The sequence below is a fragment of the Anolis sagrei genome, chromosome 2 (genome assembly GCF_037176765.1).
Source record: "Anolis sagrei isolate rAnoSag1 chromosome 2, rAnoSag1.mat, whole genome shotgun sequence".
In the NCBI taxonomy this organism is placed as follows: Eukaryota; Metazoa; Chordata; class Lepidosauria; order Squamata; family Dactyloidae; genus Anolis; species Anolis sagrei.
The window spans coordinates 178,836,745-178,858,280 of NC_090022.1; the positions used below are offsets into that span (position 1 = coordinate 178,836,745).

Below are 21,536 nucleotides of genomic sequence, written 5' to 3' on the forward strand. Positions count from 1 at the left end.
TATATTATGGAATGGACTTTATATGCAAGTTTCACCTGGAGCTGACTTTCATGGGCTTATCTGCACCCAATGAGGTCAAGTGGCAGCAATATTCCCAATAGCAGTGGTTGACTCTTCTGATGACTGGACTCCACTCACTGGACTGGGCCACTAATGCATGGACATCTAAGTGGGCTATTACAGGAGGGCCAACATAACAACAACAACAACAACAACAACAACAACAACAACAACAAGAACAACTATAATAAACTTTATTTATACCCTGCCACCATCTCCCCAATGGGGACTCGGAGCGGCTTACACAGGGCCAAGCCCGGACAACATATTACAACAAAAATAAAACCAAAAAACAACAGCAACATCATCAAAATTACATGAAAAAAACAAACACCCAGAAGGATTTTTCCTCAATAAACCTTCACCAGCCCTTCCCAAACTAGGAATCTTGATACCTTCTCTTCCAGTAGCCACTTCTCCTGCTGAACTTCAGCCAGGCGTTGGAATAGCTCGGAGATCTCTTCATCTGAGAGGTCAGCTGGCCGTGGGGGTTGCGACTGGGACTGCGGACTACCTGTGGTTGACTGGGAAAGAAAAACAGGGGGATATGGAGACAGGCAAGCAGGATAATACGTGGCTTGGCAGAATTGGTGGTGATTATAATCTATACTCCTGCCTCCATCAGTATTTGGAGGACCAAGCCAATAGTGTCCATCACATAGGTGAAAGGACACTATGTGATGGACACTAACAGCCAATAGTGAAAGGACCATGGCAGTGACATCTCCAGCCCACCCCCTGTTTGGGTACCAGCCAGCATGTCAACAACTCAAATCAAGAAATAGTTTTCTAAGATCTACAGACACACTCGCTGGAACACCTCAGCAAGCGAGATTCCAAAAGTGGCAGGCTCAAACCCAGAACCTCAATGATACCAAATGAGAGACTCCCTCAAGGGCACGCAGAAAACTCGGCGACTTGGAAGGCGCTGAACAGACTGCGCACAGGCACCACGATATGCAGAACCAACCTTAAGAAATGGGGCCACAAAGTGGAATCCACGACATGTGAGTATGGAGAAGAGCAAACCACAGACCACCTGCTGCAATGCAACCTGAGCCCTGCCACATGCACAATGGAGGACCTTCTTGCAGCAACACCAGAGGCACTCCAAGTGGCCAGATATTGGTCAAAGGACATTTAATCAACTACCAAGCTTGCAAACTTTGTGTTTTGTCTGTCTGTTTGTTTGTTTGTTTGTTTAAAAATGCAATACAACTGTTTGATTTGCTCCTGACATGATAAATAAATAAATATCTTAACTTCTCCTCCAATTTTTTTTAAACTTTCACCTCACCTTTCACATTGTTGAGTGAACTTCCAAACAATAAGATGTTTAGAAATCATAGCTATAAGCTCCCAAAGCAAGCCACCCACGGTTATCTCTGTTATCAAAGCACCTACATCGTCTGAAAACAGATGCTTCTTTACAGAGATATTAAAGCTCAGAAAAATGTGTTTGTGTATGGAAAGAGTGGGGATATACAGTGTAGCTTTACAAGGAGAGATCAAGCCATAATATCAGGACAGCCGTATGCAGTGGACAGTCTCATTTCCTCGATGGGAAGGTCTGCCAACAAAGATAAATTTAGTGCCAATGGGTGGGCTCACAAGGGGCAGGTGTCCTTAAAGCTACTTTCATTTCAAATGTCAACATTTCATTTGAGAAATGTGATAATATAAACTACCAAAAAAAAACCTACACAACAAAACTAGAGCCTGATACCTAATAAAACTAATTTAAGGTAGTGAGTTGAGTATATCTGGCTACCAGTATTTAAAAAAACTCTAAAATTACAACAGCACAACAACAGAGAGGAAACAAACAAGGACATCTAATCACCTCTCAACAAAAGTTTGCTCCAGGCACTGTCAGGCCATTATATGCTAATCAAGGTGGTCAGTTGAAACATTCACACCTAGCTCCAGCAGACAAGAGTCCTTTGTCCCACCCTGGTCATTCCACAGATATATAAACCCTTTTTCCTAGTTCCAACAGACCTCACAACCTCTGAGGATGCTTGCCATAGATATAGGCGAAACGTCAGGAGAGAATGCCTCTAGACCATGGCCATATAGCCCGAAAAAACCTACAACAACCCAATCGCTTCGTACTTTGAGCCCCCTGGCTGCAGCACTGTAATAAAAGTAAAAGGTAAAGGTTGTCCCCTGACATGAAGTCCAGTCATGTCTGACTCTGGGGTGTGGCCCTCATCTCCACTTCTAAGCAGAAGAGCCGGCGTTGTCCAGAGACACCTCCAAGGTGATGTAGCCAGCATGACTGCATGGAGCGGCATTACCTTCCCGCCAGAACGGTACCTTCTGATCTACTCACATTTGCATGTTTTCGAACTGCTAGATTGGCAGAAGCTAGGGCTGATAGTGGAAGCTCACACCGCTCCCCGGAATCGAACCTGCGACCTTTCGGTCAACAAGCTCAGCAGCTCAGCGCTTTTACCCACTGTGCCACCATAATAGCTCTTGTAAATCCATGAAAAGTATTATAGAGTGATGAGCTATAAGTTTTGAACTGGGTGGCTATATCTGCATTTACTAAGCCATTTTAACAAACTAATATATTTTAACAGAAGATTTGGATACACTTACACACATATACTGACCATCTGAAGTTATTGCAAGTACTGTTATCTGGCAAAAAGCAGCTTACAAATACCATAAACAAAACATGCCACGTCAAGGACTCTGAACAGCTGATGCAGACAGGTGTGAACCAACTCCATGCCTTGGAGTCCAGTTTCCAGAATCCACCAGAACCAGTTTAACCATTCCTCAGATTCCCTCCTTCCATCCAGAACAAACAAATAAAACACACCAGAAGAACCTGTAAACCCACGCTGGGTTTTGGAAAAAAAATCTGCAGGTATAAACAAAGTGTAGTGATAAATTGCACACTGTCAAACCTCACATCAACTTTCCTCACCTTGTTACTACCAGGCCCGGATCCCTCTTTCATGATTTCACGATAGCTGAAGGATGAGATGCTGCTGCTGTCCCCAGTCTGTGCCCGGCTTGGAGAGCTGATATCTGCCAGGACGAGATCCTCTATCCCTGGAAAGAAGTGGCAGTGTTAGAAAATCAAGCAGGCTCAATTACGGACTCCCGATGTTTTAGCAGCAAAAGGAGCCTACAATGTATTTATTGATTTATTTAAAACATTTATATTCTGCCCTTCTCACCCCGAAGGGGACTCAGGGTGGAGCACAGCATATATGCGGCAAACATTCAATGCTGGGACAAGAATTCTTTATATGCATATATAAACATTAAAAACATTTCTCAATATTAAAATACATTGTTTAAAACCGTCGTCGTCGTCAACATCCAAATCCACAAGGAAAACGCCATAGGTGCCACTCTCCATCTTTGACAGTAAAAATGCAACTTAAACAACTGAATGATTTGCTGTCCCCCATTACATGCAACATTTACTGTTTGTATCAACTGCTTCACGGTATTTAATAGCAAGGATGGTCTTGAACAAGGTTCAAATCCATTCAGAAAATGTACCATCTCACTAAACATCCGGCCCAGCAATTCCCAGGATGCCTATGGTAGTTTCTGTCACCTGTATATGTGTAGTTTAAGCAAGAGTGCATGGAGATAGTTCCCCATGTAAATCCCGGCCACAAACATATTTTTTCGTGTGTGTGTATCTATGTAATTTAGTAATTTAATGTATTTTTATTTTCATTTATTTTTAATTTGTTGTACCTCACCTTGAGCCATCAGGAGAGGCAGGTAATAAATAAACTGTATTATTATTATTATTATTATTAATAATAATAATAATAATAATAATAATATTAATACACTTTATATCTATTCTGCTTTATCTCCCTGGAGGGACTCAGAGCGGATTACAATACACATGAGGCAAACATTCAATGCTTTTTACACAGAGTGAACAATGACATACAACACAGAGAAAGGTATCTTATTTTATTGTAATTTGTTGTTTGGACTTGGCCTCATGTAAGCCGCCCCGAGTCCCCGTTGGGGAGATGGTGGCGGGGTATAAATAAAGATTATTATTATTATTATTATTATTATTATTATTATTATTATTATTATTATTAAGGGCCTTCCTCTTTTTCCATCTCTGGTGTCTGGAGGCGATGGGGAGATGCTCTTGTTCCATTCTTCCATGCCGAGATGCCTGTTGTCCATGGACATCTCTGATTGTCTTGCTAGCATGTTTGCGTATCTGCCTGTGGCACCCTTTTACCTTCCCTTGGAGGCAGTACCTATTGCTCTAGGTACTGCTAGATAGGCAGAAGCTAGGGCCAACAGCAGGCCCGTAGCCAGGATTTCGATTCGGGGGGGGGGGGGGTGTGTGTGTGTGTGTGAGTTTTTTTCAAGGGGGTTTCGGGGGGGCTGAGTTTCAGGGGGGGGCTGAGCCTGAGAGAAAGAGGGTCTACCCTAGCAAACCTTTTGTATCGTTACCCCAAAAACCCCATGCATATGGGATATATTGAGTATGGTGATGAGATCATGATATGAATAAACATAACAGTTTAAATAATGCACCAGTAAGGCCTTTTTGCGAACCACCATGAGAATTTCGGGGGGGGGGGGGGCTGAAGCCCCTCAAGCCCCCCCCCCCCCCCCGCCCCCGGCTACATGCCTGGCCAACAGTCAGGAGCTCACCCTGACTCGTGACTTTGAACTGCCGACCTTCCGGTCAGCAAGTTTCCTGCAGCTAGTGTTTTAACCTGCTGTGCTACCGTGGCCCTATTATTATTACTACTATTGCTACTACTACTATTACTACTATAGGCTAGTTGATTCTCTTTGAATGCAAAGTTCTGCCAATAGCTTTCTGATATCTTCTTCTTCTTCTTCTTAGGCAATCCCTCGTTGGCCGAGTAGGATAGTCTTCCATGATCAGTATTTTTGTGGGTCCGTAGGTGACTGTGGAGCCCTATTCTTGATCTGCATCTTCTTCCGCAGTGAGGGCATTGGTTTCCAGGTGGAGGGTGGTCTCGGTCGGGGTTGGCTTGACACGCCTTCCTCTTGGCACGTTTCTCTCTTTCACCCTCCATTCGTGCCTCTTCGAATTCTGCAGCACTGCTGGTCACAGCTGGCCTCCAGCTGGAGCGCTCAAGGGCCAGGGCTTCCCAGTTCTTAGTGTCTATGCCAGAGTTTTTAAGGTTGGCTTTGAGCCCATCTTTAAATCTCTTTTCCTGATATAGACCTGGGTTGATCTATGGATGAAGGTCTGGGAAACTTGAGGGGAGGGGTACAGAAATATTTGAGAATGGAGCTCACAAGCAGTCTCATGTGCGCACCTGAAATTATTTATTTATTTATTTATTTAATTTATTTGGTACACTTGTATACCGCTAATATCTCAGCCTATACGGCGACTCATTGCGGTTTAAGCAAATGAATGCTTACATAGCTCTTCACCAGCAAAAAGTAAGCTCTCCTTATATGTTCAGTGTCTTTACCAACTAGACTGCATATATTAAATAAAACCAATTTCAGGTAATGAATGATACAGGAACTCACAGGCGAATATGTGCTTTTCAACAGGTCTGCTTTGATTATAGCCCCAAAAAGGTCTAGCTCAAATTAAACATTGATTAGGACTGCTGTTATTATTTCTTTCCCTAGTACTGAAACTAGCTGGATACAAAAAATGAGAATGGTTCCTTGGGGGGTTCTCATTGCCTGCAGATTCTACTTCTCTGTTGGAGGTGGGGAAATGGTGGCAGTGGCAGAGAGCCTGCTTGTTCTTAGCAGAATTTCCGATCCCTCCTGTGTCCAAAACCTGTCCTAAATCGATCCCTGTACTCACATCACCCCCCATCAACGAACTCTTTTCCTCTGGAGCACCAAGCTCGCGCTGCAAAATGTGGGAATCTCAGGAGGCCTACAGGAACGAGGCAACAAAGATCTTGTTTACATAATCAGGAATGCGCAAGAGTCCTGAGCAGAGGTAAACGCTCTCGATCTATCAGCCAGACTGCAGGATCCCACCCTTCCCCAAAGTTTTGGCTTCTCCAGCACATGCGCAACATACTCCCCCTAGTGGCCTTAATCATAGCTAAAAGCAAATCCTGGCTAATTTTAACCAGGATTAAGCCTACGAAGAAGGCAAATGGTGAACTCATGATGAGAAGGTGGAGTCTGGGGAAGTTTGGGGGACTCCCCCCCCCCATTCTCTTCTTGATCCCTCAAATTGTGATCAGATTGGGACACTTCATTGCTGGTTAAAAAGAAGTCCAATTAGCAAAACCTATGTTGGGGCTGATAGCAGTCAGGAGCTCATTCAAGAAGCAAGCTCAATATGATTATTGCACAGGCTCAGGCTGTTTAGCTACATGCCAGTCCCCTAATAGACAGCTTAAGGACAGTTGCCTTAGTCACCTGTAGATTGGACTACCGTAACGCACTCTACGTGGGGCTGCCCTTGAAAACAGCTTGGAAATTCCATATGGTCCAATGGGCGGTGGCCAGGTTGCTAACTGGTGCTCCTTACAGGGAGAGGTCAACCCTCCTGTTCAAGGAGCTCCACTGGCTGCCATTTATTTTCTGGACCCAATTCAAGGTGTAGGTTCTTACCTACAAAGCCCTGAACGGTTTGGGACCTGCCTACCTACGTGACTGCATTTCTGTGTACGAACCCACACGATCTCTTCGATCATCTGGAGAGGCCCTGCTTGTGCTCCCACCTGTATCGCAAGCGTGATTGGTGGGGCAAGGGAGAGGGCCTTTTCGGTGGTGGCCCCTTGACTCTGGAACTCACTTCCTAACGACATCAGGCATGCCCCAACTCTGGCAGTCTTCAGGAGGAGTTGTTCCAGTGTGCCTTCCCAGAATAATGAATCCTCAGCACTTTGTCCTCTAAAGCACTTTATATCGATTTAGGTCTGTTAGTATGTCTTTACCACACCCACTTCCTTATCTCGTCCATGACCAGCATCATTTTAATTTTAATTACATTTGGCCCAGCCATAGATTTTAAAGTGTTTTGTATTATTGTCAATGCTTATGTTATTGTCTATGTGATTTATTTTAAATGCATGTATTGTTATTGTTATTGCTTGTATTGTTGTATTGTGGGCTCGGCCTCCTGTAAGCCGCACCGAGTCCCTTGGGGAAATTGTGTTGTTGTTCATTCGTTCAGTCGTCTCCGACTCTTCGTGACCTCATGGACCAGCCCACGCCAGAGCTCCCTGTCGGCCGTCACCACCCCCAGCTCCTTCAAGGTCAGTCCAGTCACATCAAGGATGCCATCCATCCATCTTGCCCTTGGTCGGCCCCTCTTCCTTTTACCTTCCACTTTCCCCAGCATAACTGTCTTCTCTAGACTTTGCTGTCTCCTCATGATGTGGCCAAAGTACTTCAACTTTGTCTCTAGTATCCTTCCCTCCAATGAGCAGTCTGGCTTTATTTCCTGGAGGATGGACTGGCTGGATCTTCTCACAGTCCAAGGCACTCTCAGCACTTTCCTCCAACACCACAGCTCAAGAGCATCGACCTTCCTTCGCTCAGCCTTCCCTAAGGTCCAGCTCTCACATCCGTAGGTTACTACAGGGAATACCATGGCTTTGACTAGGCGGACAGGGCCTTCTCTGTGGCGGCCCCCCGACTTTGGAACGCCCTTCCAAAAGATCTCCGACAGGCCCCTACTCTAGCTGTTTTCAGAAGGAATTTAAAAGCTTGGCTGTTCCGTTGTGCCTTCTCAGACTAGGAATCCCCACCCCAAGTCCTAGTAGCACCTTAGCATAACTAATCGTCGCTGCACATCGCACTTTTAATCCTACGTGCCTCCTGCCATTTCAGCACTTTTAACCCTTATACCCCAGTGCGCCGGCCGAACCAGTTTTAATAATGCCTTGATGTACTGCCATTGTCGTTATTTTGCTTATTGTTTGATTTGCTTTGCTATTGTTGTGTTATGTTTTCCTATTGTATTGTGTTTTGAGGCTTCGGCCTGTGTAAGCCGCATCGAGTCCTTCGGGAGATGCTAGCGGGGTACAAATAAAGTTAATAATAATAATAATAATAATAATAATAATAATAATAATTTTATAGAGACTGGACATTGCTCTCCTCCCAAGAAGTAAGCGTCTTCTGATTTCCTGGGAAAATGGTAGTGGGGTAAAAATAAAGTATTATTATTATTATTATTATTATTATTATTATTATTATTGCCTGGATTGAATTCCCAGCCTTAACTGCATTTCTGTGTACGAACCTACGCAATCTCTTCGATCATCTGGAGAGGCCCTGCTCTCGCTCCCGCCCCCTTCACAGGCACGATTGGTGGGGACGAGGGAGAGGGCCTTCTCTGTGGTGGCCCCCCAACTCTGGAACTCACTCCCCAAGGATATCAGACAAGCCCCCACATTGGCAGTCTGTTCCAGTGTGCCTTCCCTGAATAAAGGAAATTGCAATAAAAAGAACCTATGCTTTAAAGTTATTGACAAGTCATTCATGACACTCTGATATGCCATTACTTACTAGATTTCCTGTCCAGCACACTAGCAGTGAAGTAGGCAGAACACTTAGTGGAAAGAGACTACTAGGCATGTAGGAAGCGAGAAATCTGATGAGTGAGAAGTGCAGCTGCCTAGCCCGGTGGATGAAAAAAAGGAGCCATTCATTGCTGGGAGTCTGGTGCTGCCAAGGATAGCCACCTCCCTAACCCTTCACATGCCTTGTGCCTTGTTCAGATGATCTACCTGTTAACTCGGGCACCAGCTTCCACCTGAGACTCCTTCACTTAAATGATCTTTTCTTTCGCTTCCCAAGAGACAAGACACGCCAGAGTGTCAGTGGCCCTCTTGTTAAGAAGAAAAGGAAAGAAAAAAGAAGAGGTGGAGAGAAGGCCTTTTAAAGCTCGACTCCACGCTGGGAAAAGAAAAGCCCTGTGGAGAGAGAAGGAGTTCTTTGTGCAGACTGCCAGGAGGGAGGAAGCAAGAAAGGAGAAATTCAGAAGTCCCTTTGCGTTTGGAGGAACTGTGAGATCAAAGCCGCAAGATAAAAAGGCATCGCTGGCCTGCAACTTGCCAGGGGCCAAATGACAGACCCTCCTGGGGCCCAAGCAGTTCATACTTCAAGGCTCACTTTTAAACGTGTGTGTGTGTGTGTGTTGCTCTAACAGTAGCTGCAATGGCAGGCAGGCAAGAGCCTCATTCTCAGCTATGCGAACCTTGTTTGAATGCAGACTGCAGACCCTTTCATGCGGATTGATTATCTCTTCTTTTGAAAAAAAATAAAACTCTCTTAACCACCCTCTTGCCTTCGAAACCACTGTGCATTGAAAGGGCACCTTCCTCCTCTTCTTCCTTAAGATCATTTCCTTAAGATGTCTACAATTGGAGGGAAGAGAGTACATAAACGATTCGGGTACAAGGACATGAGCTCGAGTGCATGAAATCCAAGAGGTACAAAGCCAAGGAAAGGGGCACATTGTAACTTCTGAAGGATGGATAGATTTCACCATGAAACAAAAAGAGATGGAAAATATTGAATTCTGAAAGCGAGCATCGTTTTACTAGCATGCTAGGAGGGAGGTAGGATAAGTAAATAATGGAAGTGAATAGAGCACTTCCATATAGAATCATAGAATCATAGAATCAAAGAGTTGGAAGAGACCTGATGGGCCATCCAGTCCAACCCCCTGCCAAGAAGCAGGAATATTGCACTCAAATCACCCCTGACAGATGGCCATCCAGCCTCTGTTTAAAAGCTTCCAAAGAAGGAGCCTCCACCACACTCCGGGGCAGAGAGTTCCACTGCTGAACGGCTCTCACAGTCAGGAAGTTCTTCCTCATGTTCAGATGGAATCTCCTCTCTTGTAGTTTGAAGCCATTGTTCCGCATCCTAGTCTCCAGGGAAGCAGAAAACAAGCTTGCTCCCTCCTCCCTGTGGCTTCCTCTCACATATTTATACATGGCTATCATATCTCCTCTCAGCCTTCTCTTCTTCAGGCTAAACATGCCCAGCTCCTTAAGCCGCTCCTCATAGGGCTTGTTCTCCAGACCTTTTATCATTTTAGTCACTCTCCTCTGGACACATTCCAGGATTAATAATTAAATGTGGACAACCTACAGATGTTGGTGGCCTGCTAAACCCAGCAAATTTGGCCAATGTTGAGAGATAATGGGAAGAATACCCATTATCAGTATTGAAAAACTCTAAAATTAGAACAGCACAACAACAGAGAGGAAACAAAGAAGGACAGCTAATTACCTCTCAACAAAAGATTGCTCCAGGCACTGCCAGGCAATCAAATGCTAATCAAGGTGATCAGTTGAAACATTCACACCTAGCTCCAGAAGACAAGAGTCCTTTGTCCCACCCTGGTCATTCCACAGATATATAAACCCTTTTTCCCAGTTCCAACAGACCTCACTACCTCTGAGGATGCTTGCCATAGATGTAGGCGAAACGTCAGGAGAGAATGCCTCTAGACCAGGGGTCTTCAAACTAAGGCCTGGGGACCAGATACAGGTCAACCTAAGTCTGAAACGATTTGAAAGCACTCAACAACAGTCCTATTTCATCAGCGAAAAGCAGGCCCATCTATGGCAAGGATGCTTGCCATAGATGCAGGCGAAACGTCAGGAGAAAATGCCTTTAGAACATGGCCATATACCCCAAAAAAACCTACAACAACCCAATGGGAAGAATAATCAACCAACTCCTAGAAAGCCACAATATTTTCGTTCTTAACATAAAAACTCTATTAGGTTTCACAGCCACCAAACAAGACAATCTAGGATGGTGTTTCTCAACCTTTCAAATGCCATGACCACTTAATACAGTTCCTTGTGCTGTGGTGAACCCAACAATAAAATTATTTTTGTTGCTACTTCATAACTGTAATTTTGCTACTGTTATGAATCATAATGTAAATATCTGATATGCAGGATATATTTTCATTCACTGGACCAAATTTGGTACAAATACAAGATATGCACAAATTTGAATACTGGTGAGGTGGGCGGGGGGATCGATTTTGTCATTTGGGAGTTGAAGTTGCTAGGATTAACCTACAATCAAAGGGCATTCTGAACTTCACCAGTGATGGAATTGAACCAAACTGGGCACACAGAACTGCCATGACCAACAGAAAGCACTGGAAGGGTTTGGTGGGCATTGACCTTGAGTTTTGAAGTTGAAGTTCGCCTACATCTAGAGAGCACTGTGGACTCAAACAATGATGGATCTGCACCAAACTTGGTATGAATACTCAATTTGCCCAAATCTTAACACTGGTGGAGTTTGGGGGAAATAGACCTTGACATTTGGGAGTTGTAGTTACTGGGATTTATAGTTCAGCTACAATCAGAGCATTCTGAACTCCATCAATGATGGAATTGAACCAAACTTGGCACACACAACTCCCATGACCAACATAAAATACTGTGTTTTCTGATGGTCTTTGGAGACCACTCTGACACTCCCTCATGATCTCCCATGGGTCCTGACCCCCAGGTTGAAAAATGCTGATCTAGGATCATTCTGATATTATGAATGGGGATGGTGGGGGTTGCAGACCCATATATTTAGAAAGCTGCTGGGTTGGGGAAGATTTTTTAAAATGAAATGCCAAAGAGTTGCTTTCCACTTGATGAAATTACTACAGAGCTCCTTTTCACAATGGGATTTGACAGCACACAGAGGGCCTAAAGCAGGAATACCAACAGCAATGGCCAACTATTTCAGAGACTTTTTTTGTTATTAATTGTTTTTAAATCTCTGTTTTCAAAAAAGGAAATGAAGGAGCAGGAATCTGGTAGCATCCGTAACATTAACTAGTTTTAATTTTAGCCTGAGCTTTTGTGGATATAAACTCACTTCTTCTGAAGCTGTACCAAGTGGTATCAAGGCCTCGGGTTATGAAGCATATTTATACAGTTGTGGAAGTGGGACAGAAAGTAATAAGATTCAGAAAGATAAAAGTAGACATTGAAGGTTTGTTAAGGATACAGAAACAAGAAACCTAAAATAGAAGTGAATACAGTCAGCCCTCTGTATTCACGGATTCTGCATCCATAGATTCAACCATCCACAACTTGGGAAAAAAACTAAAACATTGAATTTGCCACTTTATGTAAGAGACACCATTTTAACTATGCCATTGTACATAATGGGGCTTGAGCATCCATGGATCATATCTTATGCTATCTATGGGGGACTTGGAGCCAAACCCCAGCAGACCCCAGGAGTCCACTGTACTCTGTGGATCTGCACAGTCTTGTAAAAATCCTAGCTCAGTCTTCTCTAGAGCAAGTTCTCATTTGAAACTATGCACATCACAAAGCCTGCTCAGCCAGGTAAGTGCCAAGGAACTGATGAAGAGTTTAGTCTGAAAGAAAAACCTGGTGATGGGAGATGTCCCTCAAGGGTTGTGAGTCTGGGGCCCCTTCCACGCAGCTGAATAAAATGCCACATTTTCTGCTTTGAACCAGGATATATGGCAGTGTGGACTCAGATAACCCACTTCAAAGCAGATATTGTGGGATTTTCTGGGTTATATGTCTGTGTGGAAAGGCCCTGGGTTTCTGCCCCTCTCAGAAGCTGCCAGAAAGCTGCCTCACCATCATGTTCCTCAGAATATTCCCTTCACTTTATAGAATGATTGTCTTTGCCCCCATTTGTCTTCACCTTTAATATTTCCAGCTCCAACGAAAGGTTAAGCCTCCTCTTTTAGTGTTAAACCAGCAACATTTACGAGAAAGAATATGTAAGGCCCCAAAGAGACTGATACTTTACCCTCCTCTGTCTCAAAGAATGACAAGCCAGGGCTTCTCTGCTCCTCTTCCCAACCTGACACTGTTCACAATAGGCAGAGAACTCTGCCCACAGAGGAGACATCAATGAAAGACAACTAGAGAGAAGTCTGGTGCTTTGAAAGGGAAACATTTTGCCTTCCAACAGATCCGGGAATATTTTCACTTATTTTACCTCCACCTGCATCCTGTCAATATTTGCCGGCTCCCTAGAATGATACTAAAAATCCACTCTTCAATGACTTTCTTTCAACTATTTATTTATTTACCGTGTCAGGGCAACCAGTCGATTCATCCAGTGGTTTTTGAGTTCTGTTAATCCCACAAAAGAACATTACATTTTTATTTATATAGATTCCTCTCTCTTTTTCTTCCCTTCTCCCTATTACCTCCCTCCCCACAACCTTACCTCTCTCCCCTTCACCCCCTACACTGCTATCCCTATTTTAAATATACGACATGCTGAACCCTACAGATGTACCCTCAAAAAACCTCTAATAAATAGCAATTAATGAAAAAACCTCCAGATAATGAGACTCCACTATAGTCCGAAGCAGCACATTCCATTGCCAAACAGCTCTTACCATCAAGAAATTCTTCCTAATGTTTAGATGGAATTTTTTTTCCTGCCATTTGAATCCATTCCACAGGAATCACTACCTCTTTCCCTGACCTTCTGAGAACAAAAACAGGGAGAAACAGGGGCGCATACATTGCCTTGAGCTCAGTAGAAAAAAGGCACAGTACAGATAAAAGAGATATAACTTGCACATACAGCCCAATTCTCTCCTAGTGCACTATCAGAACATTTTTCCAACCTGAGACAAAACTACAAATTCTGAGACAAAACTACAAATCCCACACCCTCCAAATCACACTCTCTTGAAACCTAGATACATTATTTTTGTATATAAGGCAGAAAAATCCCACAGGAGACTTTCCACGCTCTGACAGTAAATATACAGTAATATTAAATTACATAACAAACAACTTGCCACCCTTTCATGACATCAAAGATCTGATGCCTGACGTGTCTTCCGCACACAGGAACCAGTCCTGAGCACCAAATTAGCATGTCCCTTTTTACACATCCTAATTTTATACCCATATCCTCTTTCTTCAGCCTCCACACCCTCACAGGACTCAACCAGATGGCTTTTTAAAAGAAATCAGCTTTAAAAAAAATGCTGACATTCCTGCAAGGTGTTTCTCGCTGGACCACACAGCCAAGGTGGCCAGGTGTCTGACTGACTACAATGCCAGCGAAGCAGCTGGCATCTAACAACCAGGGGTACCTGGGGGCCGTAAAAAGTGTATTTTTCATGTCACCACCCAAAATATTTCTCATGATCCCAACACTGCTGAGCCAGGAACTTAGGAAGCTTGCTAGCAGAGCAAATTCTTAAGAATAATGCGAAGTAGGGACAACGCTAGCAGCCAATATTACATTTTTTGCTGGATGTGATGCTGCATTTGGGGTAGGGATCCAATGTCTATCATCCCAGAAAGGACTGTCATGGGAGTCCTTTAGTGATAGATTGGAACCAAAGGAAATCAGTATCCAGTGATAGATCTCTGAAGGAGATGCTATAGATTGACAGGGACTTCCAATTCTCACTTTTCCAATGACTGATTTTAAAATGGCAACAAGAAATTAACTTCTCTTTTCCTACCTGTCCTGTCTGAACGCATCTCTCCCTATGAACCATCACGGAGATTAAAATCCTCCGGGGAGGTCCTGCTTTCCGTCCTGCCACGATCGGTGGGGACAAGAGACAGGGCCTTCTCGGTGACTGCCCCCGGCTATGGAACTCCCTTCCTGGTGAGATCAGGTCAGCCCCCTCTCTCCTGTCCTTTAGAAGGATGGTAAAAACTTGGCTGTGAGACCAAGCTTTCGGGACAGGGCAATAAAGCAGCAATAGGAAAGATTACCAGGCCAAGTAGATTTGACGTTGTGGACGGTTTTAAATGGTGTATTTTAATATTTTGTTAAATATGTTTAATGTTTATGTATGTATATAAGAATTTGTGTCCCGGCATTGAATGTTTGCCGTATATATTCTGCCCTGAGTCCCCTTCGGGATGAGAAGGGTGGAATATAAATATTTTAAATAAATAAACAATACTACAGAAATGGAGAAAGTTTAGGGCAATCCCGAGTGGATTTTTAGCAGGAAAGCACGGTGAGCTCAATTCTTTTCTAACACTTATAACCAACTCCCAGGCTGAGAATTCTCTAATCCCAGTGGCATTTCTTTTCAGCTTGCCTCTGGCTGCTGGATAGCAGGGATTTATTAAAGTCAGTCCAACATGCCTGAAGCTTTCTCACCTTCTGCTTTGGTTAGGATACTAAGCCATACACATCTACAGTTACAGCTGGAGGAAGCAACATTCATTCTCAAGCCTTCTCTATAAAGATGTTTGTCTGTTTTATAATGTGTCGTTTTATAACCTGAAGTACTGTATATACTTGAGTATAAGCCTAGTTTTTCAGTCCTTTTTTTAAGCTGAAAAAGTCTCCCTTGGCTTATACTCGAGTCAAGGTTTTTTATTATTTTACTCTATTATTATTATTATTATTATTATTATTATTATTGCATTAATCATTTTACTCTATTATTATTACATTTATTATTTTATTCTTTATTATTGTTATTATTACATTTATTATTTTACTCTATTATTACTGTCATTATTTGTTGTTGTTCATTCGTTCAGTCGTCTCCGACTCTTCGTGACCTCATGGACCAGCCCACGCCAGAGCTCCCTGTCGGCTGTTACCACCCCCAGCTCCCTCAAGGTCAGTCCAGTCACTTCAAGGATGTCATCCATCCATCTTGCCCTTGGTCGGCCCCTCTTCCTTTTGCCTTCCACTTTCCCCAGCATAATTGTCTTCTCTAGGCTTTCCTGTCTCCTCATGATGTGGCCAAAGTACTTCAACTTTGTCTCTAGTATCCTTCCCTCCAGTGAGCAGTCGGGCTTTATTTCCTGGAGGATGGACTGGTTGGATCTTCTCGCAGTCCAAGGCACTCTCAGCACTTTCCTCCAACACCACAGCTCAAAAGCATCGATCTTCCTTCGCTCAGCCTTCCCTAAGGTCCAGCTCTCACATCCGTAGGTTACTACAGGGAATACCATGGCTTTGACTAGGCGGATCTTTGTTGCCAGTCTGATGTCTCTACTCTTTACTATTTTATCGAGACTGGACATTGCTCTCCTCCCAAGAAGTAAGCGTCTTCTGATTTCCTGGCCACAGTCTGCATCTGCAGCAATCTTTGCACCTAGAAATACAAAGTCTGTCACGGCCTCCACATTTTCTCCCTCTATTTTCCAGTTGTCAATCATTCTTGTTGCCATAATCTTGGTTTTTTTGACATTTAGCTGCAACCCGGCTTTTGCGCTTTCTTCTTTCACCTTGATTAGAAGGCTCCTCAGCTCCTCCTCGCTTTCGGCCATCAGAGTGGTGTCATCTGCATATCTGAGGTTGTTAATGTTTCTTCCAGCAATTTTCACCCCAGCTTTGCATTCATCCAGCCCCGCACATCGCATGATGTGTTCTGCATACAAGTTAAAAAGGTTGGGTGAGAGGATGCAGCCTTGCCGGACGCCTTTCCCAATCTTGAACCAGTCTGTTGTTCCGTGGTCAGTTCTGACTGTTGCTACTTGGTCCTTGTACAGATTCCTCAGGAGAGAGACAAGGTGGCTTGGGATGCCCATCCCACTAAGAACTTGCCACAATTTATTATGATCCACACAGTCAAAGGCTTTAGAATAGTCAATGAAGCAGAAGTAGATGTTTTTCTGAAACTCCCTGCCTTTCTCCATTATCCAGCGGATATTGGCAATCTGGTCTCTCGTTCCTCTGCCTTTTCTAAACCCAGCTTGAACATCTGGCAACTCTCGCTCCATGTATTGCTGGAGTCTTCCTTGCAGGATCTTGAGCATTACCTTACTGGCATGAGAAATAAGGGCCACTGTACGGAAGTTTGAGCAGTCTTTCGCATTTCCCTTTTTTGGTATGGGGATATAAGTTGATTTTTTCCAATCTGATGGCCATTCTTGTGTTTTCCATATTTGCTGGCAAATGGCATGCATCACCTTGACAGCATCATCTTTTAAGATTTTAAACTGTCATTATTACATTATCATTATTTTACTCTATTATTATTATATTTATTATTTTACTCTATTATTATTGGAAGGATATGTAAACACATTTACACTGAAGAAGGTTAGAATAATGGTTTAATCAGAGGACAGTCTTATCTTAACGTACAGTTTTATCAAAAACATTTCACCTACCGATGCCTCAATTAATGCAATTTTATTGGTATCTATTTTTATTTTGGAATTTACCAGTAGCTGCTGCATTTCCCACCCTCGGCTTATACTCGAGTCAATCCATTTCCCCAGTTTTTTGTAGTAAAATTAGGTGCCTCAGTTTATATTCGGGTCGGCTTATACTCGAGTATATACGGTATATGTCTTGAGTTGCAGTTTCCTTATCTCTATACTAGCCATCCCCTGCCACATGTTGCTGAGGCCCACATGGGGATTCTGTATGGGAGGTTTGACCCAATTCTATCGTCGATGGGGTTCAGAATGCTCTGTGATTGTAGGTGAACTATAAATCCCAGCAACTACAACTCTCAAATGTCAAGATTCTATTTTCCCCAAACTCCACCCGTTTTCACATTTGGGCATATAGAGTATTCGTGTAGAATTTGGTCCAGATCCATCATTGTTTGAGTCCACAGTGATCTCTGGATGTAGGTGAACTACAACTCCAAAACCAAAGGACACTGCCCACCAAACCCTTTTATTGTTTTCTATTTGGTCATGGGAGAACTGTGTGCCAAGTTTGGTTCAATTCCATCATTGGTGGGGTTCAGAATGTTCTTTGATTGTATGTGAACTATAAATCCCAGAAACTACAACTCCCAAATGACAAAATAATTTTTTTTGAGTGAAGGACATACATTAGGTTGTTAGGTGTCTTGTGTCCAAATTTGGCGACAATTCGCCCAGTGGTTTTTGAGTTATGTTAATCCCACAAACGAACATTAGATTTTTATTTATATAGAATCATGGCTTCTGCTTGTTCAAAGGCTATGACATCAGTTTAATCACAATACCATTTAGAAGACAGGAAGAAGAAAACATCAGAGCCATATTCTTCACCTGCTGACACCTCTCACCTGTCCTGCTCTTGCTGTTGGTCAAGATCTCTTGGAGGCGTTCTTGGAGTTTGTCCGCTCGCTTACGTTCCAAGTGGAGCTGCCGCTTGAGGTCTTTCAGCTGTGGGGGGGGGGGGGGGAACACACAAAATGATGGACGGATGATTCAGGGCTAAAGGCAGGGCTCCCCAGGGTTTAACCACACGTCAACCCAGTCTCAGTGCCGAATATCAATTGTGCATAAGTAAAGAACTCCAAACAATCCTACAAGCAAATATAAGCTCCTCCTACACTGCCATAAAAAAATCAGATTATCTGCATTGAACTGGATTATATGGCAGTGTAAACTCATATATAATAATACAAGAAGAGGCCGGGACTGTGGCACAGCTGGCTGAGAGTCAGCTGCATTAAGATCACTACTGACCGAAAAGTCATGCGTTCAAAACCAGCCCGGGCCGGAGTGAGCTTCCGGCTAATTTGTGTAGCTTGTTGTTGACCTTTGCAACCCGAAAGACAGTTGCATCTGTCAAGTAGGGAATTTAGGTACCACCTATGTGTGGGGAGGCTAATTTAACAAATTTGCGAGGCCATAAAAAATCTCCAGCAAAAGCATGCGGGGAATGCGGAAAGTACTTCATCGATGTCGCAGATGTACGGTGAAGCGACAGCTCCCCTGGTGGCCAGAAAATTGGAATGTTAAATAGCCTCTGACTGTCTGTCTATAAGTGTTGTGTGTCTATAAGTGTTGTGTGTACATTGTAATCCAATCTAAATTTCCTGCCGGGTGAGAAGGGCGGAATATAAATACTGTAAATTAATAAATAAATAAACAAGCACTGTGGTCCTTGAATCTGATACTATTTTTTAGCTCTGTGTTTATGTGTGCATGTTGGCGGGGGGTGGAGACGTGTGTATATGTGTGTGTATGAAAGAGAGAGAAAGAGAGAGAGAAAGGGAGCTGAACTTAGGAGAAACTGCCTTCCAGTACATAGAAAATATTCTAAAAATGTCCTTAAACAGAGTGGGGGGGGGGGGGGGGGAGCTTAGCTTTCGCTTCCAAAGAGCAAATCATAGAATCATAGAATCCTAGAGTTGGAATAGACCTCATGGGCCATCCAGTCCAACCCCCTGCCAAGAAGCAGGAATATTGCATTCAAATCACCCCTGACAGATGGCCATCCAGCCTCTGTTTAAAAGCTTCCAAAGAAGGAGCCTCCACCACACGCCGGGGCAGAGAGTTCCACTGCTGAACGGCTCTCACAGTCAGGAAGTTCTTCCTCATGTTCAGATGGAATCTGAACATGAAAAAAACCTTGGTTCAAGCATAAACTCAGCAAGGTCCTTTCCCCTTTGGTATTATATCATGCCCACCTTCCCTTTGCTTCCCATGAGCAATCCCCATAGCTTACCGCTGCACTGCCTTTCTTCTCCAGGATCCGTTGCCCATCTACTGTGTCCTTCACCTCCTGCCAGAGAGACAAATACATCACAGACCCACTTCTACTAAGCTTATTGCTACACTAGCAACAAATTGAGCAATTTCTCTCTTTGCTCATCTCATCTATACATTCCTTTTGTGAGACAGAATTGCTATTTTTCAAGGATCACACATTTAATTGCTTGGCCATGCTTGTCCTGTAAGCTGTAGAAGGCAATTTCCACCCTCAAATTCTTTGGAGGGGGTAGTAATGTCTTTTCTTCTCTAAGACACAAGCAAGCCTGGTAGCAGAAATTAACTTTTAAAAAAACCTTACATTTGTAGATATTTCACTCTTTTGCTTTTTTACTGACAGAGTTCACTTCGAAATGCCCTGCCACCCACCAGTTTCCAGGAGCTCATCTTTTCATTCAACCATATTGCTCGATTCAGTAGCAAGGAAAATGCAAATCAGACACAATGTAGTTAACTATCCCTAAGGTAAACATAAAGATTTCCCCTTGAAATTAACTCTAGTTGCATCTGACCCTATTTTCCCTAGACTCCACCAATGTTCACATTTGGGCATATTGAGTATTCATGCCAAGTTTGGTCCAGATCCATCATTGTGTGAATCCACAGTGCTCCTCTGGATATAGGTGAACTACAACTCCTAATCCCAAGGTCAATGCCCATCAAACCCTTCCAGTGTTTTCTGTTGGTCATGGGAGTTCTGTGTGCCAAGTTCGGTTCAAATCCATTGCTGGTTGAGTTCAGAATGCTCTTTGTTTATAAGTGAACTATAAATCCCAGCAACTACAACTCCCAAATGTCAAGGTATATTTTCCCCAGACTCCACCAGTGTTCACATTTGGACATATTGAGTATTCATGCCAAGTTTGGTCCAGATCCATCCTTGTGTGAATCCACAGTGCTCCTCTGAATATAGGTGAACTACAACTCCCAATCTCAACGTCAATGCCCACCAAACCCTTCCAGTGTTTTCTGTTGGTCATGGGAGCTCTGTGTGCCAAGTTCGGCTCAACTCCATTGCTGGTGTAATTCAGAATGCTCTTTGATTATAAGTGAACTATAAATCCCAGAAACTACAACTCCCAAATTACAAAATCAGTCCTCCCCCAACCCCACTAGCATCCACATTTGGCCGTATTGGGTATTTGTGCTCAATTTGGTTCAGTGAATGAATTTACATCCTGCGTATTGGAGATTTATGACTTATAACAGTAGTAAAATGACAGATATCAAGTAGCAACGAAAACAATATTATGGTTGGGGATCACCATAACATGAGGAACTGTATTAATGGGTCATGGCATTAGGAAGGTTGAGAACCACTGGCTTAGTCCAAGGAAGTTTTTACTTTTTGCAACTGACCCTGAGAGACATCAATATAAAAACAAAGGCTTGTGTCTGGGAAGGAAAAGTCTGGATATCTGAACTAGAAGGAGACAGTGCCACCTGCCGATCTATGCTGGGCACTACAAGCAATCTGGGGAAAGAGAGACACTCTGGCAGATGGGCAATCCTGGCAAGAAGAAAGGGAACAGATGGATCTAAGAACCTCATGCTGCCAAGCACCACCTCCCAGGGGAAGCTGGCAGGCAGCAGCACAAGCACACCTGTTTCAGGCGGTTAACTGTGTCTATGTGTTCATCCCGGGCTCTTTCGATCTCTCGCAACTTCTCCTTGCTTGCTTCCACCTCTTGATCCTTCAGCTGCAAGGGAAACAACCCAATAGCAGATTGGTTGCAGATATGGTGCTTAAAAGGCAGAACAAAACATTAGGCCAGAGGACTGGGGTGGGGATTTGAAGGGGAGAAGGACCAAGTGGGGATGTATCATATTTACTCAAATCTAATGCTCACCCTTTTTTACCAAATTCCCTTCCCAATATTAGGGTGCGCATTCGATTTGCATAACATGGGAATCTTCATGCAGAGCCAAAGCAAAAAGGAGAGTAACTTCAGGAACACCTGGACCTCCTATCTGAGGGACACAATGTCCAATTTGCCAGGGTTCAAAGCTATGCAAAGATGGAATTTGTAGTTTGACAAGGCATCAGCATTCTTTGGCAGCCCCCATGAT

At 43.5% G+C, this 21,536-nt stretch overlaps 1 protein-coding gene across 2 annotated transcripts in view; it reads right to left on the bottom strand.

Annotated features, from left to right (window-relative positions):
- Positions 1-21,536, bottom strand: part of GRIPAP1 (GRIP1 associated protein 1) — a 113,472-nt gene that overhangs the window by 37,580 nt on the left and 54,356 nt on the right. For both annotated transcript variants that reach the window (XM_060763132.2, XM_060763131.2), the window contains 5 exons: positions 21,071-21,166; positions 19,423-19,479; positions 18,032-18,131; positions 3,002-3,129; positions 456-584 (listed from right to left, as the gene is read on the bottom strand). In XM_060763132.2, coding sequence (XP_060619115.2) covers positions 456-584; positions 3,002-3,129; positions 18,032-18,131; positions 19,423-19,479; positions 21,071-21,166 — 510 coding nt within the window. The remainder of the gene's footprint in view (positions 1-455; positions 585-3,001; positions 3,130-18,031; positions 18,132-19,422; positions 19,480-21,070; positions 21,167-21,536) is intronic.